This window comes from Beta vulgaris, chromosome 6 (genome assembly GCF_026745355.1).
Source record: "Beta vulgaris subsp. vulgaris cultivar EL10 chromosome 6, EL10.2, whole genome shotgun sequence".
Classification (NCBI taxonomy): domain Eukaryota; kingdom Viridiplantae; phylum Streptophyta; class Magnoliopsida; order Caryophyllales; family Amaranthaceae; genus Beta; species Beta vulgaris.
The window spans coordinates 10616255-10638033 of NC_079207.1; the positions used below are offsets into that span (position 1 = coordinate 10616255).

At 36.3% G+C, this 21779-nt stretch overlaps 1 protein-coding gene across 6 annotated transcripts; it reads right to left on the reverse strand.

Annotated features, from left to right (window-relative positions):
* Positions 1-644: 644 nt before the first annotated feature.
* LOC104895670 (calmodulin-binding transcription activator 3) lies at positions 645-20477 on the reverse strand. Of its 6 annotated transcripts, none has more exons than XM_048645924.2 (12): positions 20164-20477; positions 17104-17160; positions 15232-15260; positions 14803-14891; positions 12373-12415; positions 11222-11429; positions 10396-10676; positions 3635-4135; positions 2854-3545; positions 1891-2470; positions 1224-1547; positions 645-1098 (listed from the first exon to the last, which is right to left on the reverse strand). In XM_048645924.2, exons 1-12 carry the CDS (start codon positions 20183-20185, stop codon positions 997-999), a joined length of 2928 nt encoding a protein of 975 aa, XP_048501881.1. In that variant the 5' UTR covers positions 20186-20477; the 3' UTR covers positions 645-996. The 6 variants fall into 6 exon arrangements, with proteins under 6 accessions (XP_048501881.1, XP_048501879.1, XP_048501880.1 ...); XM_048645922.2 differs by having other exon boundaries at positions 15145-15260; XM_048645923.2 differs by having other exon boundaries at positions 17041-17160.
* Between the last annotated feature and the right edge of the window lie 1302 nt (positions 20478-21779).

The window sequence follows — 21779 nt, forward strand, 5'->3', positions numbered from 1 at the left end:
CCTCATTGCTTATTTCGCTGTACCCAAGGATAGGTACCCCCATGTCCGCGTCACGCCGTCACCTTCAGTGGGCTTTGTTGCATTTTGCTGAGCTACTGTCACACTGGTTGAAGGAGAAGTGCTTATTTCTGGTTGAATGTTTATTTTCTATACTTGACAGCCGAGCCTTGTTTGTGCTGTGATTCTGTGACTTAGTGAGCCTCATTTGTGTTGCCATTGCTTACGTCTTGAGTCTTGACTCTTGAAGCTAGGCTACATTTTTCAAGACTGCAGTGAGAGTTTCGCATCTAGTACTGTAACCATGGCAAAAATGGAACAAGGTTATCACAGACTCACTGACAATACTTTTTCTCTTTCACCTTTATATCTTACACGCCTTTCTCTCGTCAAATTGTTGATAAAACAGCCAATATGAGCTACGTAGGAACTTCATAGGTTAAAAGGTATTAACAGGATTATCCCTTTATTTATTTTTTTATTTTTGGAATAAGACCACTAACTTTTCATCACATATATTCAATTTTAATATAAAATAATAATTTCTCTTTCTTTTTATGACCCACAAAATTATTTCTCCTAAAACTCTGTGCAAAAAAAAGAGGTAAACTAATAAAGATCGAAGGGAGTATATTTCTACAAGGAACTGATAAAATGTGATATATGGTATTTCATATACTCAAGTAACCTAATTGGATATTAGTAAACTATACAGATAACCCTAACCCTCAACGAGGAGCTATACAACAATTGATGGTAAGAGATCAACCTAATAACCTATGTTAGAGGAGGAAAAAATATCAAATAATAATCTCATGCCAGTTACTTACTGTACGTAAAGGCAATGACTAGAATACCCTTTATGATTATGACAAAATAATACCCTATGCCCTTGTTGATTGAAAAAGGACATTTTAGTCATTATCATACTTGTTACATGCATATCAATTAGGTATTTAGACTCGCTAGAAGAGAATAGAGATGTCTGTTGCTTTTTTCCTATGGCATAGTGTCATCATTCAGCAATGTATCAAGATCAACCATGTCATCATCCATAGATGCTGCTGCATCCGGCCCATCAATAGCACCACTACATCCATCCTGCAAAAACATTTATATTAAGAAGATTTGTCTTTCTCAAAAGAAAAAAAAAAAAAAAGAAGATTTACAACCCAATTTATGTAGATGGAAATAAAGGGGGTGCTCTGATTTAACTATTCAGTTACCTTCATCTCCTTGATCTCTGTCACAGTCGTAAGCAGCCTGCGGTACTGGTCTCTTGCCTCTGGATATTTGACCATTGACTTTACCCTGGATAAAGCTTTCTGTAGCCTTTCTTCAGCTTGCTTCCTACCTTCCTTGAGAAAATCATAGTCATCTGCCTTTGAAGATGTGCCCTCAAATTCTGGTTTTACAGTCAGTGACTCGGATTTAAACCCCCGTAATCCACTTCTTTTTCTTCTCCAACGAAGAATTGCCTTCTCCATGATGCCCACCGACCATACAAACTTTTTATAGTGCTTCCTTACCTGGTGTCCTCGAACATGTGCCTGTTTTCATGGAAATTTAGCATAATTTTCAGGACTGGAACAAAATATTGAACAGAAAATTAAGTGGACCACTTATAAGCCATGTATCATGCCCCTCTGTTCTTTTTTACTTCTAATACTTCTTCATTTTCAAGATCAAACTTTGTAAACGTTGACCATACTTTTTTACAGACATAATAGAATATTATTATATAGGATCTTGTTAAATTTGTTTCAATGTGTATCTTCATAATATCAACTGTCTATGGTCTATCATTCTCACTAAAACGTAATTAAAGATATTAGCAATTGAATATTTGCATAGCAGACTGCAAAGAAACAAATGAAGAAATAGATTGCTGACCTGGATTTTGACAATCTGCTGCCTGAGTGTAAGAAACTCTTTCCTTCCTTTCCAACCTCGAAATTTATTTTGGATTCTAATGGCAGCAGCATGCACTGGCTCATCATGATGGACCTGTTTGTGGGATTTCAAAGTAATTACCGAGAGAGCATATTCTTCCGATTCCATTTTATCATTACCAAACTCTCTCATCTGTTTCCTCTTAAAAGAATGTGACCTGTAGACTTGATGAATTCGTGCAGCAGCTTGAGTGGCATTGCAAAGAGCTGCTAACGAGTCCTTCAATGATAGTCCATGATCATCTCCACTGCTAACCTGGGTAGGAACCCGCTCTGAGGCAGTTAATACCGATGTCATCCCAGGTGAGTCTACTGCACTATCCTGTTTAAGTTTCTCCTTCAAAGTTAAACATTTAAGATGGGCACTCAAGGCTGATTCAGCCAGAAAGCCAGCAATCCCTTTATGGCCATTCTCTGAAGCCAAGTCAGCAGATGTTCTTCCCATTGGATATGTCGGGGTAGGATCTGTTAATGCGCCAGGAGACGCACCCAGAGAGATGAGATAAACAACTGTACGCTCCCTTGACACCAAAAACAGACAAGATGGGCAGTGAATTAGATTAACCATTAAGCAGGCAGAAAATACCTGAATGGTTTCAAACAGAAAGGGGAAAAAATTGACAACTGCAAAAGATTCACATGATGTCCTGTTAAAACTATCCAGAAAGTGCATTCTTCTTTTTATCTGTTTGTAAAGCGCAATCAACAGCACTTTTTCCTTTTCTTTAGTTGTGGGAAAGGAGAAGATGATGAAATCTAATTAGAATTGAAAACTCAGCGCTCTAGTACTATAGTCCAGATTATATAACAAAAGAAAGAATTCTAAGATACAAACAAATTGGATTATGGACAAAAAAAAGCGCACATCAAAAAATCAAGCGTCTATTTAGGCTCTAGCTCTTACCTGCCATAATATGCTGCCCAATGCAGTGCAGTCCATCCACGCACATCGCGGAAGTTGATACTCACACCGGCAGCTATAGTTGGGGAAATGGCCCAGTCATAGCCAAGAGCAGCAGCAAAATGTAGCACACCCTGGCCATTCTCATCCAAACCACGGGGACCATATCCACCTTCAGCTTCCTTACATAGAAGCCACTCACACAACTTCTCTTTCAGAAGCTTTTCAGCCAGCCTATCTTTCACTCCACTCGGAGATGATTCCTCTTTGGAAGAAAGTTCCAGTATCTGGAACCACTCACTGTTACTTCCTTTAAGCAATGAAGTGATTTCATGATGCAGATCGGAGCTACTATCCCGGTTGCTCAGCAGCTTATTTTCACAATAGCTTGAACCCAATGACAACAAATTGAAAAATCTTATCTGAAGGACATCAGATCTGTTGCTCAAAGAGGTCATATCAAATCCATGCATAAATTTATTTCGGTATTCGAACTCCCTCACTTGACTACAAGCTAATCTATTGGAACATGTAACATAAAATGGAACTCTAGCCACACCATGTGGTGGTGCATAGCAACGTAGGACACCGTCAGCTATAACCTCAGCTGGTACTTCCACTTCACCAAACATACATGACCAACGACATTTTCTTGCATCTGGATGAGTCTTCAAGAACTTCCCAGTAATTAAAACCTACACACAAAAGTACTATCACTTTGGGGAAGAAAAGTAGACTGTGGCAGACAAGTCCTTCGAATACCGAGAAGAGATTTGTACTATACCTTAGTTTCAGAGCCTGCATAACTCCAATTTGGAGCAAAATCAGCAATCCTAAAAATCTGTTCTTGAGCAAGTGAGGGGCTAAGCGTGTAAGAGTCCAACTTAGCTGGAGGAAGAATGGGACAATTGTTTCGTTTGTCATCAGCATCCCAGTATGCACCAGAGGACAGCATGACTGGCTCCACATCACCCAACTCTTTGCACATCCACCGGCTGAAGCTGTCACTCTTATTTAAAACTTTGTCTTTGACGGATCTATCTAATAGAATTCCTGTAGCAGAGAAGTGGCTGGACTTTTTCTCAACAGTCAGATTGCTCTCTACATCTGATATATCTTTCTTGCACGCTGCAACAGAGGACTGGGTTTGTAGATGACCCATACCATGCATAGTCTGTCCATCCCCGCACATACTATCAGTTGCAAGGTATTCATGTAACTTTGGCGTAATAGCATCTTTCATTTTACAAGCAGAGCCCAAATGCATTGCATTGTCAGCAGACACCTGTAAGTACAGAAAGCATGTCAAAGACTTTAACAATAACAACACATAGGAGAAGAGAAAATGTGAGCATCTCATTACCATATGGGGCTTTTTTTTCTTACTTTTAAGATTTATGAGATAAGATATGGAGAACACATCAGCTTATGGTGAAAGCTTCTGGTTTGACTTGAACACCATTAAGACAGCTTGTGAGATCTTGGAGTGGGCTAGGGAAACAGGAATATATTTGTTAAAACCACCTGTCGGAGGTAAGTGAGTAGCAAAGCCACAAAAGATACTAACAGCTAAGTTATTTTTTTATATAATCTCGCCGAAGATGGACATCGATTGACTTGTTGGCCAAATATGACTGTTTTCGCTTTGTCGGTTACAGACAAATGACCTTTAGTTTTCCACAATATCATATGCTTCATAGAAAAAATGAGTCATCTAAAGAAATTTAATCGGAAGACTGCTTATGATTCAGGTTCAATAAGAATTTCTTGTGTGTGTAGTGAAAGAGCGATTTTGGCATAGTAAAAGAGTCATTAGCGATCCCCTTAATATAGGAGCTTTATAAACAAACCAGCCTTCTTACTGGGCTTTTTTTTCTTACTTCCCCATGCCGCCAACCTCACAAATTCATGATGCTCTATATCTCTCTCCTCCTCCAAAGGTTTTTTTCTCTCTCTTTTGATCTTCCACCACCCATTTTTTCGAGAGCACACCACCATCTTTATCAAAGCCTCTATAAATTTAACCTCAAATTCAAAGATAATTGCAAAGGTGCAAGATTACTTTCAACTGCAACAGTGGGTGTAAAAGGAAGAGGGAGATGGCAAGGCGGCAACATAGGTGGTGACAGTGGAGGAGGAGAGAAAAGGGAAAGAAGGTCAAATCTTGTTTTGATTTCTGCACGAATTTCCAATTCTACCAATTCCAATCAATGTAAAAGGAAGATGGCAGTAATGGGTGAGTAGGTAGTAGAGGTGGGTGAGTAGGAGGCAGCACCGGCTGTGGAGGAGAGAGGGAGTTGCAAGTAGAGATGAAGATAAATGATGCAAAACTTGTTTTTATTCCTACAACATTGTTGGTTATAATGCAAATGGAAGTTGTGGTATAGACTAAAAGGGTCATGCTATATAAGGGAGTTCAGATTTATGAAGCTTTTCAGTTACAAAGTCTATTCCATCTAGTTTTAAATGTGCTGTAACAATTGCTTATTTTTCTCCCCCAAATGTGATTTCTTTCCTTAAATACAGAGAGCTTTTATGTATTAATTTTCTGGTTTAATTTAACTGATTCTATTTGGTAGATTTCTCTCCTAAAATCTCTCTTCAGTTACGGTTTGTTTTTGGCTTTAAAAACAAGTGTTTTGCTGTCCCAAAACTACACATAAAACATCATCATCTTCCTCTCTTTATTTCTGATTTTCTCTGAGCATTATTATGAGTTCCTAATTTCCCTTATTTGAGTGCACATTAAGGGGAATAGCTGTGTGAAATCTTGGGGGACAACGCCATTTCCGATTTTAGGGGCTATATCTGTGGAAATCTTGTGAAATCTTGTGAAATCTCGGGGCGATTTTTGCTTCTAAGACAATGTGTCTAACACATCACAGCTTCATCATCACAATAATCTTTTTGGCCCACATTGTTACCTATCTTCTGTTTTTGCAGAGCTATATTTACTACAATTTTGAAGCAAAAATCGCCCCGCCTATGGTGCAATCGAAAGTGGCGTTGCCCCCCAAGATTTCATATAACTATTCCCCTTAATGTGCACTCAAATAAGGGAAATTAAGAGCTCAATAATGCTCAGAACTAGAGAGAAAATCATAAAAGAAGAAAGGAAGATGATGATGTTTTCTGTGTATTTTTCAGGATACAAAAACACTTGTGTTTTGAAGCCAAAACCAAACAGTAACTGAAGAGAGATTTTAGGAGAGAAATCTACCAAATAAAATCTGTCAAATTAAACTATAAAATTAATCCATAAAAGCTCTCTGTATTTAAGGAAAAAAAAATCAGATTTGGGGAGAAAGATAAGCAACTGTTACAACAAATTTAAAACTGAGTGGAATAGACTTTGTAACTGAAAAACTTCATAAACCTCAACTCTCAAATACAGCATGACCCTTTTAGTCTATACCACAAGTTCCATTTGCATTATATCCAATAATCCCCCACTAATGCAAAGGAAAACAAAATTGAACCAAAAGAGAAGATTCTGAGCATTTAAGAAGGCTTTAATGCAAAGGAAAACAAAATTGAACCAAAAGAAAAAGTTCTGAGCATTTAAGAAGGCTTGATATTTAAGTATTGGTATCTTGCTATCGAACCAACACGGTGAAATTTGGGCAACTTCTTTATCAAGTGGAACTCTCTTATCCAAGAAATAACTCCCAACAACACATATCTTACCCTAGGTAGCACGGATACGGGGACGGGGACGGATACGGATACGGATACGGGGACGGAAAACGGCAAAATCAAATTTTCAAAAAACGGGTACGGCATGAATTCGGCAAAAAATAAAATAAAAATAAATCTAGAAAAAAATAGTTTATTTTTAATGAGTCGAATTGTCAAAGTATATCTAGAAAAATATTACTCTATTCTTTTTAAAATTTATCTTTTCCTTGTAGTTGATGATAAAAGCTGGTATAAACAAAAAAAAATATGAAAAGAAGAACCGGTCAAAAAAGATAGGGACAATTCATTATACCACGTGCCAACTTCCAAAGGAGAGCAATTTATTATTTATTCCAAAAAAAAGAAGAACCGGTAAAAAAAAAAAGAAAAGAAAAAGAGAAGGTAAAATATAGTTGGCACTTGGCAGCCAAAAAGTCTTTTTTTATAATGATATCAGTGATTTATTTTTCTCCTCTCTCTCCTTTCATCTCTCTCCTCTTTTGAACTCTCTCCTTCTCATCTCTCTCCTCTTTTGAACTCAAACTGTCAAACACATGTCTACTGATTATTGAAAAACGACTTTCCGGCCAAAAGCTTCAAAAAAAATCCGGCCATGGCAGAGGGTACGTCTTAAAGCTTCGTGATCCGTCCCCAAAACGTCCCATCAACCACCCTAGCCGTCCCTACTGAACCCGACGTCCCCACCACTCAAGAGTCGTCACGGGGACGTTTTTCCGGCGTTTCCGTCCCGTACCCGTACCGTCCCCGTCCCCGGTACGGGAAACGGCACTCCGGGGAAGTACCCGTGCTTCATAGATCTTACCTTTGAACATTATGAGTTCTCGATAACCAACTTACCAATGACAACCATTGTACTTAGGATGCTCATCAGCTCATGAATGCTCTAGAAAAAACTTGTCAAAGTCTTTTCATAGAAGGTGGCCAGACCTTCACACTCAAGTAGGTGGTTTCATCAAGCCTATCACATAGACCACCCATACCCTGGATATGAAATCATTAAGAGCTTTTGCTCAACCTCTCAACATCAAGGCGGTGAATTCATCAACTTTGTCTTGATAGGACCACCCAAACCCTGGGATATGAATTCATTAACAGCTTAAAAAGCTTAACCTCACAAAATGTAAAAGTCATGGGAATGGGAAGAGTACAAAGAAATGAGTCTTTTCATGGCTTCGTTAGTCTTCTTGCGTAAACAAGGTTGGTATCCACCATGAATTCCTCAACTAACGGGCTTAAGCCCCATTCCTTTCAACGTATCTAAGGACTAGTATTCTGTTTAGTCCCTAAGTTAATGGATCAGCTATGTTCCTCTCATATCTCACATATTCCATAGTGATTACACCACTTTCTATCAAATTTCTCACAAATTTATGTCGAACATGTATATGTCTCTTTTTGCCATTATAAGGACTGGTTCTGGCAACATGAATACCAGCTTGTGAGTTGACTCAGCATAGATATAGAGGGGGGCAGGTCTCCCATACAATGGAATATCATCTAGTAGGTTTCTCAACCATCCCACCCAATGTTACCTAATTCCCTAATTCCCCCGTGAATCGCGAATTGAGAAAAGCGAATTATGGTCGGTTTTGGTTCATTTTTGGCTCATTTTGTGCGAATTGGTGAATTCAAAAGGCGAATTAGACAGCGAATTAGGTAACACTGATCCCGCCTCTTTCCCGGCCAAGTCTAAAGCAATAAACTCGGACTCCATAGTGGACCGGGCAATACAAGTTTGTTTAGAAGACTTCCACGAGATCGCTGCTCACATAAAGTGAATACATATCCACTAGTGGAACTCACTTCATCACTGTCAGATACCCAGTTTGCATCACAATAACCCCAATCCAACATAATGCAAACCCCAGTCCATGGTACCTCTAAGGTATTTTATAAACAAGAGCATACCGATGATCTCTACTAGGGTTATGGGTATACCGACTATATCTCCTACTAACTGCATAGTCTATATGAGGTCAAGTATAGTTCATTAGAAACATTAAACTCCCAATTATCTTAGCATACTCAGATTCGGATATACTATGACCCTTATTCTTTTTAAGTGAATGTTAGGATTCTAAGAAGTTTTAACTGGCACAACATTAAAACCGTTAAATTTCTTTAACAACTTCTCTACATAATGAGCTTGAGACAAAGAGAACCCATTACTAGTTTGGGTGACTTTAACACCCAAAATCACACCAGTTTCACCTAAATCTTTCATTTCAGATATAGAAGAAAGAAATATTTTAGTTTCATTAATAACATCAGTATGTGTACGAAAAATTAACATATCATCCACATATAGGCACACAATCACACAATTTGGACCAAACATTTTTTAGTATACACACGCATCAGCATGATTTACGACAAATCCAAAACTCAAAATAGTTTTATGAAACTTCTCATACCATTGTTTTGGAGCTTGTTTCAATCCATACAAAGATTTCTTTAGCTTACACACTTTTCGTTCCTGAACTACGAAAATCCAGAGGTTGCACTATATAAATTTCCTCCTCTAAGCCGCCATTCAAAAAAATGAATCCTCTGGCATTACGACCTTTACCACAACGACGTTGTCCATGGATCAAATTGTTTCGTGTGCTCGAGGTAGAAGTTCTGATTAAACGTACCGCTATGCTATTAAGTATTTTGATTTAAATTCCTTCCTTTTTAAGAGGTGGAATAGAATAACTCGATTAGAGCGTAATGATCATACTTTTGTAATGCATTGTATGTCCCATAATAGGTCCCATTCTCTTCTACCCTTTCCCAGGAGTCGATGACAATTCATAGCTATTACAAAGTTCGACCCAACGCTTTATTGGGGTTTTTACATCCATTTGATGTACAATCAACTTATAACTTGAAGCTAATGCAAGAAAAGCACGAATAGTTTGCGATCTTAGTCACAGGCGAGTAAGTGTAAAAGAAATCATCATCAAATTTTGAGTGAACCCTTTGGTTACTAGTTTTGCCTTATACCTATGAACTGTACCATCAAGTTTTCTTTTCCTTTTGAAGATCCACTTACAGCCAATAGCTCTGCTACCTTTAGGTAGCTCAACAAGTTCCCATGTATGATTAGATGTAATCGACTCAATTTCACAATTGACGGTTTCCTTCCAAAAACTAGCATCAATAGAACTCATAGCCTCTTCAAAAAATTTAGGCTCATCACCAAACAAGTGAAAGCATACAACAAGTTCATCTAATTATCCACATCATCGAGTTTAGTCAAAAAGGTAGTCAAAGAATCAGGAACCGAGCTAGTTTCAATTTTACGTCTTTTCCGTATTTCATAGACAATTAAAGGCATAGAAGAGGACGTGCGAGTCGACATGGGCAACTCATGAGAAGTAACATTTTTCTTTAAAGGGAAAACATGCTCAAAGAAATCAGCATCTCTCGATTCACACATTGATCTATCATTTAAGCGCATGAACCTATATGCTGCATTGTTTTCAGCATTACCAACAAATATAGCATCGAAGTTCTTAGGTCTAGCATTTTCCCGCTTCAAGGAAGGTAAACCCACTTTAGCCAAACACCCCCACCTTTAGATATTTTAGGTTAGGTCCATGACTTTTCATAGTTCATAACGGGTCTTATCTAGCTTTTTATGTGGTACTTTACTTAACACAAAGTATAGCTCAAACGTTTCTTGATATCTCACCTTTTAGATTCTAAATTGCAACCTCCTAACAGCAAAGACAAAACTTATTTGTAGCCCCATAGTTATTGATGGTAGTATGGCACCAGCTAACAAGCATACTTATTTTAACACCTTATCACTAAAATCACGTAAGTAAGAAAGCAAGCTTTAGCCGTTTAAACCATCACCTGCCATTCTTCTGGGCATTGAGAAGGATCTGTAAATGCCTGGCTTTCACGGAAGGGGTCTGTTAAGAAATACTTTCCAAGCATATTTTCTTGTTTAGGTATGACATGGACAGAATTTGAATGTCCATTGAAAATAGAGGGTTTTACTGATGCAGATTCCACTCTGGCATTATGACTCTCCAAAACATCCTGCCATCCCCACAGCTCTTTTTGATGTTTTTGTGATTGTCTATCTTCATCAATCTCCAGAGAGGAGGTGGTTGACTTTGCTTGATAACTGCCTGTAACAAAGCAAGTACTCCTGTAAGAAAAATATAACCTTTTGGGTTGTTTAACTCTCTGTCATAATCTCATTAAACCCTCTTACAAAAAAATAACACAATGCTTAAATTTTCATGGTTCTTATATGATCCGGTCACTAAGTGTATAACTTTAGACAATTACAAGACCAATAAACTACAGGAAACTCAAGAAGATTTTGAACTACTGATATAGGCAGTTTATTAAAAAAAAATTGAACCAAAACTTAACTATCTAATATAGATGACTGCAACTTAAGAAAAGAGAAAAGTCCTGAGCTTGCCAGTGAATATGGTTTGCACGCAGCATGCCACATCATATCAGTTTGTATCCAACTTAGGTCAAGACGCTTTTCTTATAAAAGATGTGTTACAAGTGACAGTATTTAAAATCAAAAGAGCATTCAAGAAAGCAATTAGTGAGATTTAATCTTTTCTTGAAGATGTTTAGAAGATGCTTCTTTATACTTAATTTCTTCTATGAGGATTGTCAGAGCCACAAAGCATGCAATGTATAGAAAGTATACCTGACTCAGCATCTCCATAATCTGATGCCTGACCACTGTTGAGGCTTCTACTATCAGTGTTTTGAGAAAGCATCTGACAACTATTTTGTTGCAGATCCGAATTCATGGAACTATCAGCTTCAGAATTGCATATAATTTGTTCAACTTCCGGGGCATTCATAATAGCTTCTTCAGTCTCTTTAGAGCGGTTTATATTTGTCCTATAGCCCTAATAATGACAACAAGAAGGAGATAGTTGTTGAAATGTAGATGTCGGCAACAAATTTGGAGTCCCTTAACTAATCCACTTATCCTTCCCATAAGAGAACCAGAAATACACACATTTTACGCATGCTGCATATAGTGTTTTATACTAGTGGGTAAAAGGGAGGGAGAATTATGGTTTACCCTCGTCATTAACAGCAAGCATGGCCTTCCTATGTTAATTAAGATTTGAAAGTAATTTCTTAATATACTCAAAACCTCCCCCATCCCTGTCTTGCAGAATAGATAAAATGGCACACCATTATACAGGAGAATTTTGGTGGCCCATTTTGTTGATAAAAAGAAGTGATTGGAGATAATGAACAATATTACTATATGATCATATGATGAGAAATGCATGGATGTGGTGGTAGATAATTAATGAATTTAGATTGAGAAAGAAGAGAAAAAAGATGTACACACTTTGTACTTTCGCAGTATTCAAATACTCCACTCTGACCATCACTTGTAATTTATAAGTAAAGAAAACAGTCATGTGAGGTCCTGTTAGATTCATCTCAATATATATCTTCAAGCTATCGACTTTATAACTTCTACTTGTTGATAATTAAAGATATTATTGGTCAGAGTCACATGTCGGCAAACTTTGAGACAGCTCGAAAAGCAAAGTTAAATAATATATTCACCGATGATCAGTAAAATGCATCTCTCAAAGTAATTTGACGATTAGTAGAAGTTCGATTGTGCAGGTTTCAATGCATTGAGAATAGTACAAGGTGTTCTGCTCATTGCAGCCAACTTTCAGAATTTTCAGCTAATTTCACAGTTAGTCTATCTCATCTGCTTTAGGTGATCAGATAAACAAATATGGAAATGCTGTCAATAACGGCTGCTAACCTCTTAAAAGTCTGATATTATATCTAAAGTTGCTAAATTCGAGTGCTAACCTTCACTTCCCTATAGTGAACAAGGACAATGTGCGAGAGCTCCCTGCAGAGAAAAGAATGTTACGAAATTAATACACTCAGCACTGTTGTTCATACAAAAGGGATATTTGACACAACACACTAATTATCAAATGCAGTACGTTTAAATGAAGAACGGCTGACATACCCTTACTTAATATTGTGGCAAATTCTATAGAATTGACTACTAAGTTGAAATAATACTGTGCAATTCTTCTAAATCTACAGTAAGATGACAAACATTATCAAAATATAATTTGGGGAGTGCGGAAAGGTTAACAAGAACAAACTTGTCACCGCAAACTACCCAGCACAATAGTTTTGTTGCTTGTCAATAAGCTAGGGGACATATAGGTTATATGCGTCTAACCCGAATAATAACATGATGAATCCAAAACGTTATTATTAATCACTCAAGTATAATAAAATACATACGAAAAATATGTACAGCCTTTCAAAAAAAGGGGCTATTGTGAGAACCACATATGGTCGATCCGTGAAGATAATAGAACTTTCTACCATCCAACCCTGTGAAAAAGGCCATGGGAGGTTCATCATTGATAGGGAATTCCTGGCTGGGATCTATTACCTTAGATAAGTGGGCTTGCTCGCGTCATAAGTACTTGACTCGGGAAAAAAGAGGTTTTCAGAAATCAATATTCATTTGCCTCACACCTCTCTCCTCACCCTCCAAAACAGAAGATAAGCAAGAAATAATTGCAATTTTCTTCCGTCACCAATCACCATAGATGCCTAGCTATACCAAATGAAAGTTAGGTCGCCTCATAAGGTCATGACTCATGATTAAAATTTCTTCATCAACATATGTGACAAGGTTTATACAGTAAATTTCTGGCCAGGTTTATCCCAGCATCAGCTACTTAACACCAATCTCCACACATTCTGACGCACTCTAAGTAAATCTCAATCAATAAAACTGGATATAACAAATACTAGACATCTATTTATACAACACACCAGTGTATGATATTTGATTCTTTTCTTGTTCAATAGAACAGCTTATTAGTCTATCATCAGTACAATAGTAAAGATAACAAATTCTGGAACAGATGAGAGTTTTTGACAGCATGGATCGGTCTCCATATGCACATTAATCATTTTACGTTACTATGCTTCGGTAGCAATGATGGAGGGAAAAATAGGTAAGGGAAGGTGAAGGAAAGGAGGGGGTGATAAGGGCTTTGGTAACAAGGAGGGGAAGCAAAATTATCAGATTCTCATTCCTGCCCTTCTCCCATGTTTTAAGTGAAAAAAAAAAAAAAATTCTGTCCCTTTCCCTCCAAATTCTCTTATACAAACTAGGCATTGTTTGCTTTGATATTATCAGGGGAAAGGAAGGAACCAGTTTTTTGGTTCTGGGAAAAAAAGTTCTCACACCCATACTGTTACCACCATTAAAGCTTTCATATTCCATCACATATGAGTAATGTAATGGACTAATGGTCCACTCTCACGAAGCCTACCCTGCCGCCACCACCTCCCTATGGCCAAAGAACCACCAGCTCTCCCCTATCTCTATATACATCACCACAGTAAAAGGAGAGAGAGATATAGAGTGAGGAAGATACAGAAATTCACCCAAAGAACATTAAACCATGTCAGAAGCACCATATCAGCAAGTAGATCAGACAAAGAAAAGGCCAAATTCTAAGTATCCATGTCAAAACTGGCCATGGTAATGGAGAATTTGGCCTATCAATGGCTAAGAATCTTAGGGAGAGTGGAGTAAAGGTATATGAATCTTGGTTCTTTTATTGGAGGAAGGTGGCAGCCTAGGGATGAGCACTGGAAGGGAGAGATAAGAGAGAAAGTGAAGGATAGTATAAGGATAGTAAGAGGAGGGAGAGTCTAAGGACGGTCAGAGAAGATGATTATAGGGAAAGGAGTATGGGGGAGCAGCTTTATTGATATAAAGGTAAATCAAACAAGGGTAACGAAACAATAACGGGTTCAAAGTTCAAACCATTCCTCCACCTATCTCCGATCCTTTCTAATTTTGTTATAGGATTTGAACCAAACAGGTTCTTAGAGTGAGAGTGTGAGACAAAAGAGACCTTAAAGCATGACTAGCATACGTGATTGAGAATATACATTCTGCTAATATTATCATGTAAATACCTGACAGGCGAACCAAATGCTTCATTAGGCCTAACTTAATTCTATGACATGTAAGCAAACTAGAGCTATCACATGAATAAGAAGAAAAGGCATAAGGATAGAATAACCCACCTATCTACCTCCAGGCTATACGTGCATGTATATCCATAAAAAGCGTATGCATGTTAAGAATGTATGAAAACTAAAGACAAGATTGCCAGATGGCCAATTAAGACAAAATATCAAGAGTGTGTTGCATAGAAGCTCAATTACTCGGGATCTTATAAAACTCACTCTTCTAGCATCCAATAACTTCTTCTTTGAAAATTTTCATTCTCTTCCCCGTGGGCATAGTAGCAGTGCAGCACATCGACACTTCCAATCTACACATGGACATTTATTAGAATTGCTACAAGTTGAGAATTGAAATGAAATGAAAACTCAATCCTGGTAAAATAGATGATAACACATCAACAAGACAAGTCTTTCCAGAGAACAAATTAGATTTAGCAATGTGCTACCTCATCCCACTCCCAACCCCAGTCATAATCAGATAATTGTTCCCATACGAAACATGATATATTAAACCATTGTGTCCGGTGACCTAAAAGAAACTACAGATGATCTGCCTCTTGCCTTCAGCCTCTCGTGAGCCTCTTTAATTGACTTTCCATCCTTTTTCTTCCTCCAACTATGACCATCCTTCCTAAAGTATCTCAGTACCTTTCTGTCAAACAAGAAGAGTGAGCCACCTGCAAAGAAATAATATATCAGCAAATGACAATACTAAGTACATCCTCAATAAGATACCCTGGTCAATTCACAGATCAACCTACGTATACTACTACATTAAATATAAGGAAAAATTTCATAAAAAAACCTTTTATAACCAACTTTTTTCAAAAAACTACCTTTTAGAATTGTTCTTTCAAAAAACTACCTAAAATAACAAATTCCTTTCAATATACTACCACTAGAATTTTTTGCACGCGATGCGTGCTTGAATTTTTTTTCCAAACAAAAACTCGATTTTCTTCAGCATAAGAGTCAAAATTTGAACATTAGACATATGAAGTATAATTGTTTTTAGTTGCGAAATTTGATTGGTTTAGTTTCTGTCACTTAAGTCTCTCACCATTATTTTTGTCTTTTTTTTTTTACTTTTCAAAGTTAAATTCTATGAACAAAATAGAAATTTTATTGAATTTATTTATGATTTCTAATATTATAATTTTTTAGTTGATTTTTGAATTAAGTACAGTACTAACTTCTAAATTCTAAATACTATAAAAAAGTAAATAATTTTTTTCCCTGTCTAACTTCTAAATTCTGATGTCACTACAAATACACCTCTATTTTTATCATAACCCACCATTAATTGTGAATGGTTCTTGAGAATAGTGATTTGTAAGTAAATTTTTATAAATGTTTTTGTATGTATTGATGTTCTAGGTTATTAGTTTTAGTTTGTATGTTAATTTTAAGTTTTAATAAAGTTTCTTGATTATAGGAAGTGATTCGCGTGATTTTTACAACGTGATTTTCTCAATTGTATGAGTGATTTGTAAAGTTTCTTCTTTTGAGTGATTTGTGAGTGAGAGTTGTAAATTAATTTGCGGTAGTTTTCTTTGAGTGTCGATTTTGATTTTGACATTCCGTTTGTAATTTAGAAAAGGAAAGGGGGGTTCAAAATAGGCATTTCAAAAGAGGACATCATTGCTCCCCCTTCCCTTATATAATAGAGATTTGACTGTTAACGAGGTTTAACCACTAATAATGCGGTAACCCAAAATGATTTTCTCTCCTCCCCTCTCGTTTCCCTCGTCTTTCCTCACTACCCCATTAGCAACAAGTCAACAACCCTTATGATTTATATTAACTATTAACATAAAATAGTAGTGTTTTGAAAGAAATTTGTTATATAAGGTAGTTTTTTGAAAGAAAAATTTTAAAAGGTAGTTTTTTGAAAGAAAAATTTTAAAAGGTAGTTTTTTGAAAAAAGTTGGTTATAAAAGGTAGTTTTTTGAAATTTTGCTTGACTATAATGAATACAAGAAATAACAAAAGAGAATGGTTTAAGGATACCAACTAACTTTAGCAACAAATACATGAGATACCATATAGAAAGGAAATTTTAGATAAGTGCACTTAAAATGACAGAGAGCCAAAGTTAAAGGTTTAATGTGAACTCACGCTAAAGAAATGAAATTTACAGACATGCAAAAGGCATATATTGGTGAAGTCATAGTAAAAATGAGATATTAACTGTGTTAAGATATTGGCTAGCAGCTGCAAGCACAGACACAACAGGCAAGTTCGACTCTCAAACAGGACTTCGAATATTTAAATAAAGACAACTCATAATCTTCTCAATGTTCCAAAATGTACCAGAATAAGTGAGGCTACAAGAGAAAAATGAAGGCTTATATTTGTGATAATGGATATTGCAAGCTACATCAACAATAGGCTTTAATAACATACTGGCAATCTGAATCATGAGCATTCAAAGGACAAGAGAGCAGACAATCATACTGGAAGGTTTTTTCGGAGGCTCTGGGGCAACATTAAAATTCTCATAATTCCGAAGAATCTCACAAATTTCAGGTGTCCGCAGCCATCGATGTTGAGCTTCAAGGAGCAGTTGTTCGATGTCTGCATTCTCATAAAAAGGCAGAAGTTAATGTACAAACCAGATAAGATAAATCAAATCATGAAATTAGAGGAACCTGCAAATCTACACCTTTCAACACAACGTCAGCATCAAAAACTCAAAACAAATAGATAAGCAAAAGGCATGGGAAATAAGTTTAAAAGGGAGAACAGGCAAACACTGTGGACGCATTTCACACCCACAAACTTACATAATCACATGCACGTTGAGGAAGAATGTCCGGAAGAAAGAGAAAAACAAATTGAACTCATGATACCAGTTTTAATATGTCACCCTTAATCCTATTATTCTTCGTCTTGTCAACCTAACATGGACTTCTAGGTCCTCGTGATACCACAAAAAGAGACAAAAAAGTAATTGGCTAATTAGACTCTCAATGAAGCTCAAAGTATATCACCTTTCCCATATGCTATTCCATTCAAAGTTTAGAGCAAACCTTCCAAAGCATATACTTCCTCAGCGCCACATTAACTACAACACATTGCATATAGGAAAAATACACTAAGGCTGACCCTGCCCCATGGCCACGAGGGAGAACAGCCCTAGGCCCAACTCAAAGGAGGGCACAATCTAAATGATTCAATATATAACTAATAAAAACATAGGATGCTATTTGTTAGTTGGGCTCATGTGCTAAGTAGTCTGTTTAGTAGTGAACGATCATGTGAAGATAAAAGGTATTAATTGCTTTTCAAATGTCAGCATATCCTACCCAAGTAGGCAAGTACCTAGTTGAACCTTCTAAAACTAGCTCTTGCTTTCCTTGGACTTCCTTTATCTCCTTTCTGTTATTCAACTACGTTCACTTTGCAATTTAAGTACTAAATCAGCATTCACAGAAACTCCTCGTCTCCCTCATTTGTCCATTATGCAAGACCAAGAGTTTTTATATTCTTTGGGATAAAAAGAATGATTTTCCTCATCTCCCCCATGTCTTCCCATCTGATGTGTCCTTTGTAGCTATATGCAATAAATTTAGACTTGGTTTTGCGGTTTGTTTAAACTTGGTGTAACATGAATTTATGCAACCAATTTTTTGTGCGCTTGAGATGATAGCCTACTAAATCCCTGAGTAATTTTTGAAATCATTTCATTCTCCTTTTAGCAATCTCTCAACAAACTCCTATACCCTATATGTCTCTCAGACTCTCACTATAAAAGAAGTTGTAAACTCATGGAGATGCTTTTTAGATGATTAGTGAGGTGAACAACCTTACCTATTGGGTTGGTTATGAGCCTTGAGGACATTATGTTTCAACTAATCTCTTGCTTAATGTTAAGTCATTGGAGATAGACTTGAACCTGTGGGTCGTTTTGTTCTACATTTCATAAATTGAATTTCATTGTTCATAACCCATTTCTCCAAAGTACGAGTATTAGATCAATGATATTTTATAGGTCCGGCTGTTGCCATTTAAGCAAGATCATATTAGTAAGACAGGGGCAGCACATATGTGTATGCTAAGTTGAATGTGTGGAAACAAGTTAAAAGATAGGATCTAAAATAAAGATATTTGAAAGAGAGTCGATTACTATGATTTGAAAATATTAGACGTTGACAGTTGCCTAGATGATGAACCAGTATGGATAGATCAGAGTTCATATCATGGAGAATATACACGAATTGGAGGGAAGCCAAAGATGACTTGGACAGAGGGCGATAGTAATGACATGATAAATTTAGGTTTAGGGGAACACAAGCACTTACCGGGAATAGGGATAAAAATCTATGTGGACGACCACTAGGGGTATTAATGTTGCCAACCTCATCTATTAAAATCATGGTATCTGTGTCATTGTTGTATTACCTATTTATCATTTTGATACATCTTCATCTCAGAGAGATGATTCTAGATATCTCCTCAAAATCGGAAATCACGAACACTAGGGGTATTAATGTTGCCAACCTCATCTATTAAAATCATGGTTTCTGTGTCATTGTTGTATTACCTATTTATCATTTTGATACATCTTCATCTCAGAGAGATGATTCTAGATATCTCCTCAAAATCGGAAATCACCAACACAGATGCACCAACACCATCATATCTTAAACTTTCTTATTTCTTAAGCTCCATTTAGCTATTCAAGATGCAAACCATGCCTAGAACATTACAGAAGATACAAAGGAAAACGAAGTAAAAGATAAGTGGGTTCAAAATATTTCACATCAATGAATTCAGGGGCGGATCTATAAAGGGTCTTGGGTGGCACAGGCCCGACCAAAAAAAATCAATTATCTGATTTTATTAACATCAGCCAGATTTTATAATAGCATAAATACGATTCCCGCGCCAGAAGTTCATACAATCCAACTTGCTCCAGTGGTGAAAGCTCTACCAACTCAAGAAACGCGGTTCTTTTATATCACGGGTTCGACTTCCCTAGCTGCCAAATTCAACTTTTCTTTTTCTTTTCTTATTTTTCTTTTTCCTCTTTTACCAATTAACTATTCTCCTTTGGATCTTTTTAGCTCTAACTTAAACCAATCTTTTTTTCACTTTGTACCTATTGTCATATCAAGTATGATCAAGATTTTTTCAAACAAATACTTAAAAATAATTTTACTATGTAAAATCTTGTATTGTGATTATTTGTCAATCTATTGGTTTACTTAGGACCCCCAAATTCAAAATCCTAGATATGCCCCTGTCAATGATCAATCTAGTGAATGCGGTGTTTCAAGATTCATCTATTCAAGCAATTGCAAGTTATTCTGCTCAGCTCTATCAACAAATATGATGCTAAGTATAGCTGTTACCAAGAACCACGCAACAAAAAGCGCTAACAAAATGTCAAATCAAAATCACAAACATCAAATTCACGGCAAAACTAAATGTACAAATCGGCGACATTTTTGCTCCGCGTATAATTAGTCCAGTTACAAATTACAATGCGATTCAATGCAAAGCACAACCAGTTAAAGAAAATGGGGGAGAAATACAAAATTGAAAAGAGAGAGAAAGAGGTTAAAGATAACTCACCAAATTGATTCGTGAGAGCCATTAAAGTGATGAAACCCTCGTAAAACTACGGAAATGAAGAAATTGAGTGGAATTTTTGCCTTCTTGGAATGTAAATGATGAAATGAGAGAGCATATCAGAAATTGAATGGTTCAACAAAGCGATTATTAGATGACACTATGACAGTAGGCAATTAGAAAGGAAGCAACGTATGAACTACTACTATGAAGGTGGACATCTGTGAAGTGTGATCTGTGTAATTAGTAATTACAAAGACCGCGGAGGTGCGTATCCGGCTAATCTCCTCAATTTGGTAAGCATGAACGCGGATACTTTTCGCCAATTGTTAGTCACCACTCGTCAAGTTTTAGTTTTTGGAGAGACGGTCTCACGTTAGTGTTAATTAGAATATTGTAAAGCAAAAAAAAATTACTAAAATATTCTAGGATGTGGATCACTATCTTATGGTGGAATATAGGTGGGTTATGCCTTGTTTTTTTTTACTTATTTTCAATTCACTTAAAACACTTTTTCATGTTTACTTATCTCGTGATTCAATTTAATTTATTTTCTCTCATTTCAAAAAAAAAAAAACAAAGCCTTAATTATTTTTAATGTTGAAACCTCGCGTGCGAGGTATATTTTCAGAGAAGAAGATGTGAGAGTGAGGCAACAGAAACTAAGAATTGATGGAATATGTACCAAGATACGGAGATTTAGGGGAATCATTGAGAATAAAGGGAAATGAACAAAGAAAACAAAGAGAGAATTAGCCCATTAGGGTATAAGTGGAATGGAAAAGAAAGGAGGGACAAATAATGAAAACTCGTGGTTATTTATATGTCATGTGACCTATACGTGGGGGGGTCAATCTCCTATATTCTGACATAAGATATTGGTCTGTAACCTAAAACGTTTTAATTTATTAGATAGTTTTTAATATATTTTTCTATTAAGCAGTTTTTTACAAAAAGTTGATTTTATGGTAGATTCTAGCAAATTAAAATTCCCAACTTTTGGCTTTTGAACAAAAGTAAAAACTAATCGTTATCGGATTTTTTATATGGGTTGTTGGCTTTTCTTTACATTTTTCTAAGAATAAACTTTACCAAAAATGTTTATAAACGATAAATATATATAGTTAATACAAACATTTGATCAAGCTATCCAAATAAAAGAGGCAACAACCTATTTCTCTAAGGTAGCATAGTTTCATTTTAGTGCAAGGCATTTAAATTATTAAAATATCAATCTAGTTTCCAACTATTGACTTTATTAAAAAAATAAATTTAAGTAACCCTCTTTCATAATATTCTTGTTTAGCATGTTGATTTTCTTCCAAATTCAAGCAAATTTCAAGCTTCATTTTCCTTGTGTGATTGATCGATTTGTCTATATTTTAGGATATAATCCTTTTATCCCTAAATAAAGTGTCAATTTCTTATGGTCACAAGTATTAAGAAGAAATCATGTGTAGGACCTTAGTTGTATTAAATCATAATTAAATGTAGAAGTTGGTACACTTTTTATGAATTGTTTATTAAGAGAGAGAATGTAGGTCATATGGGGAAGTCAGTGATATTGTAAAAATTGAAGCGAAATAATATTTTAATTGGTGGACCCACACCAAATAAGG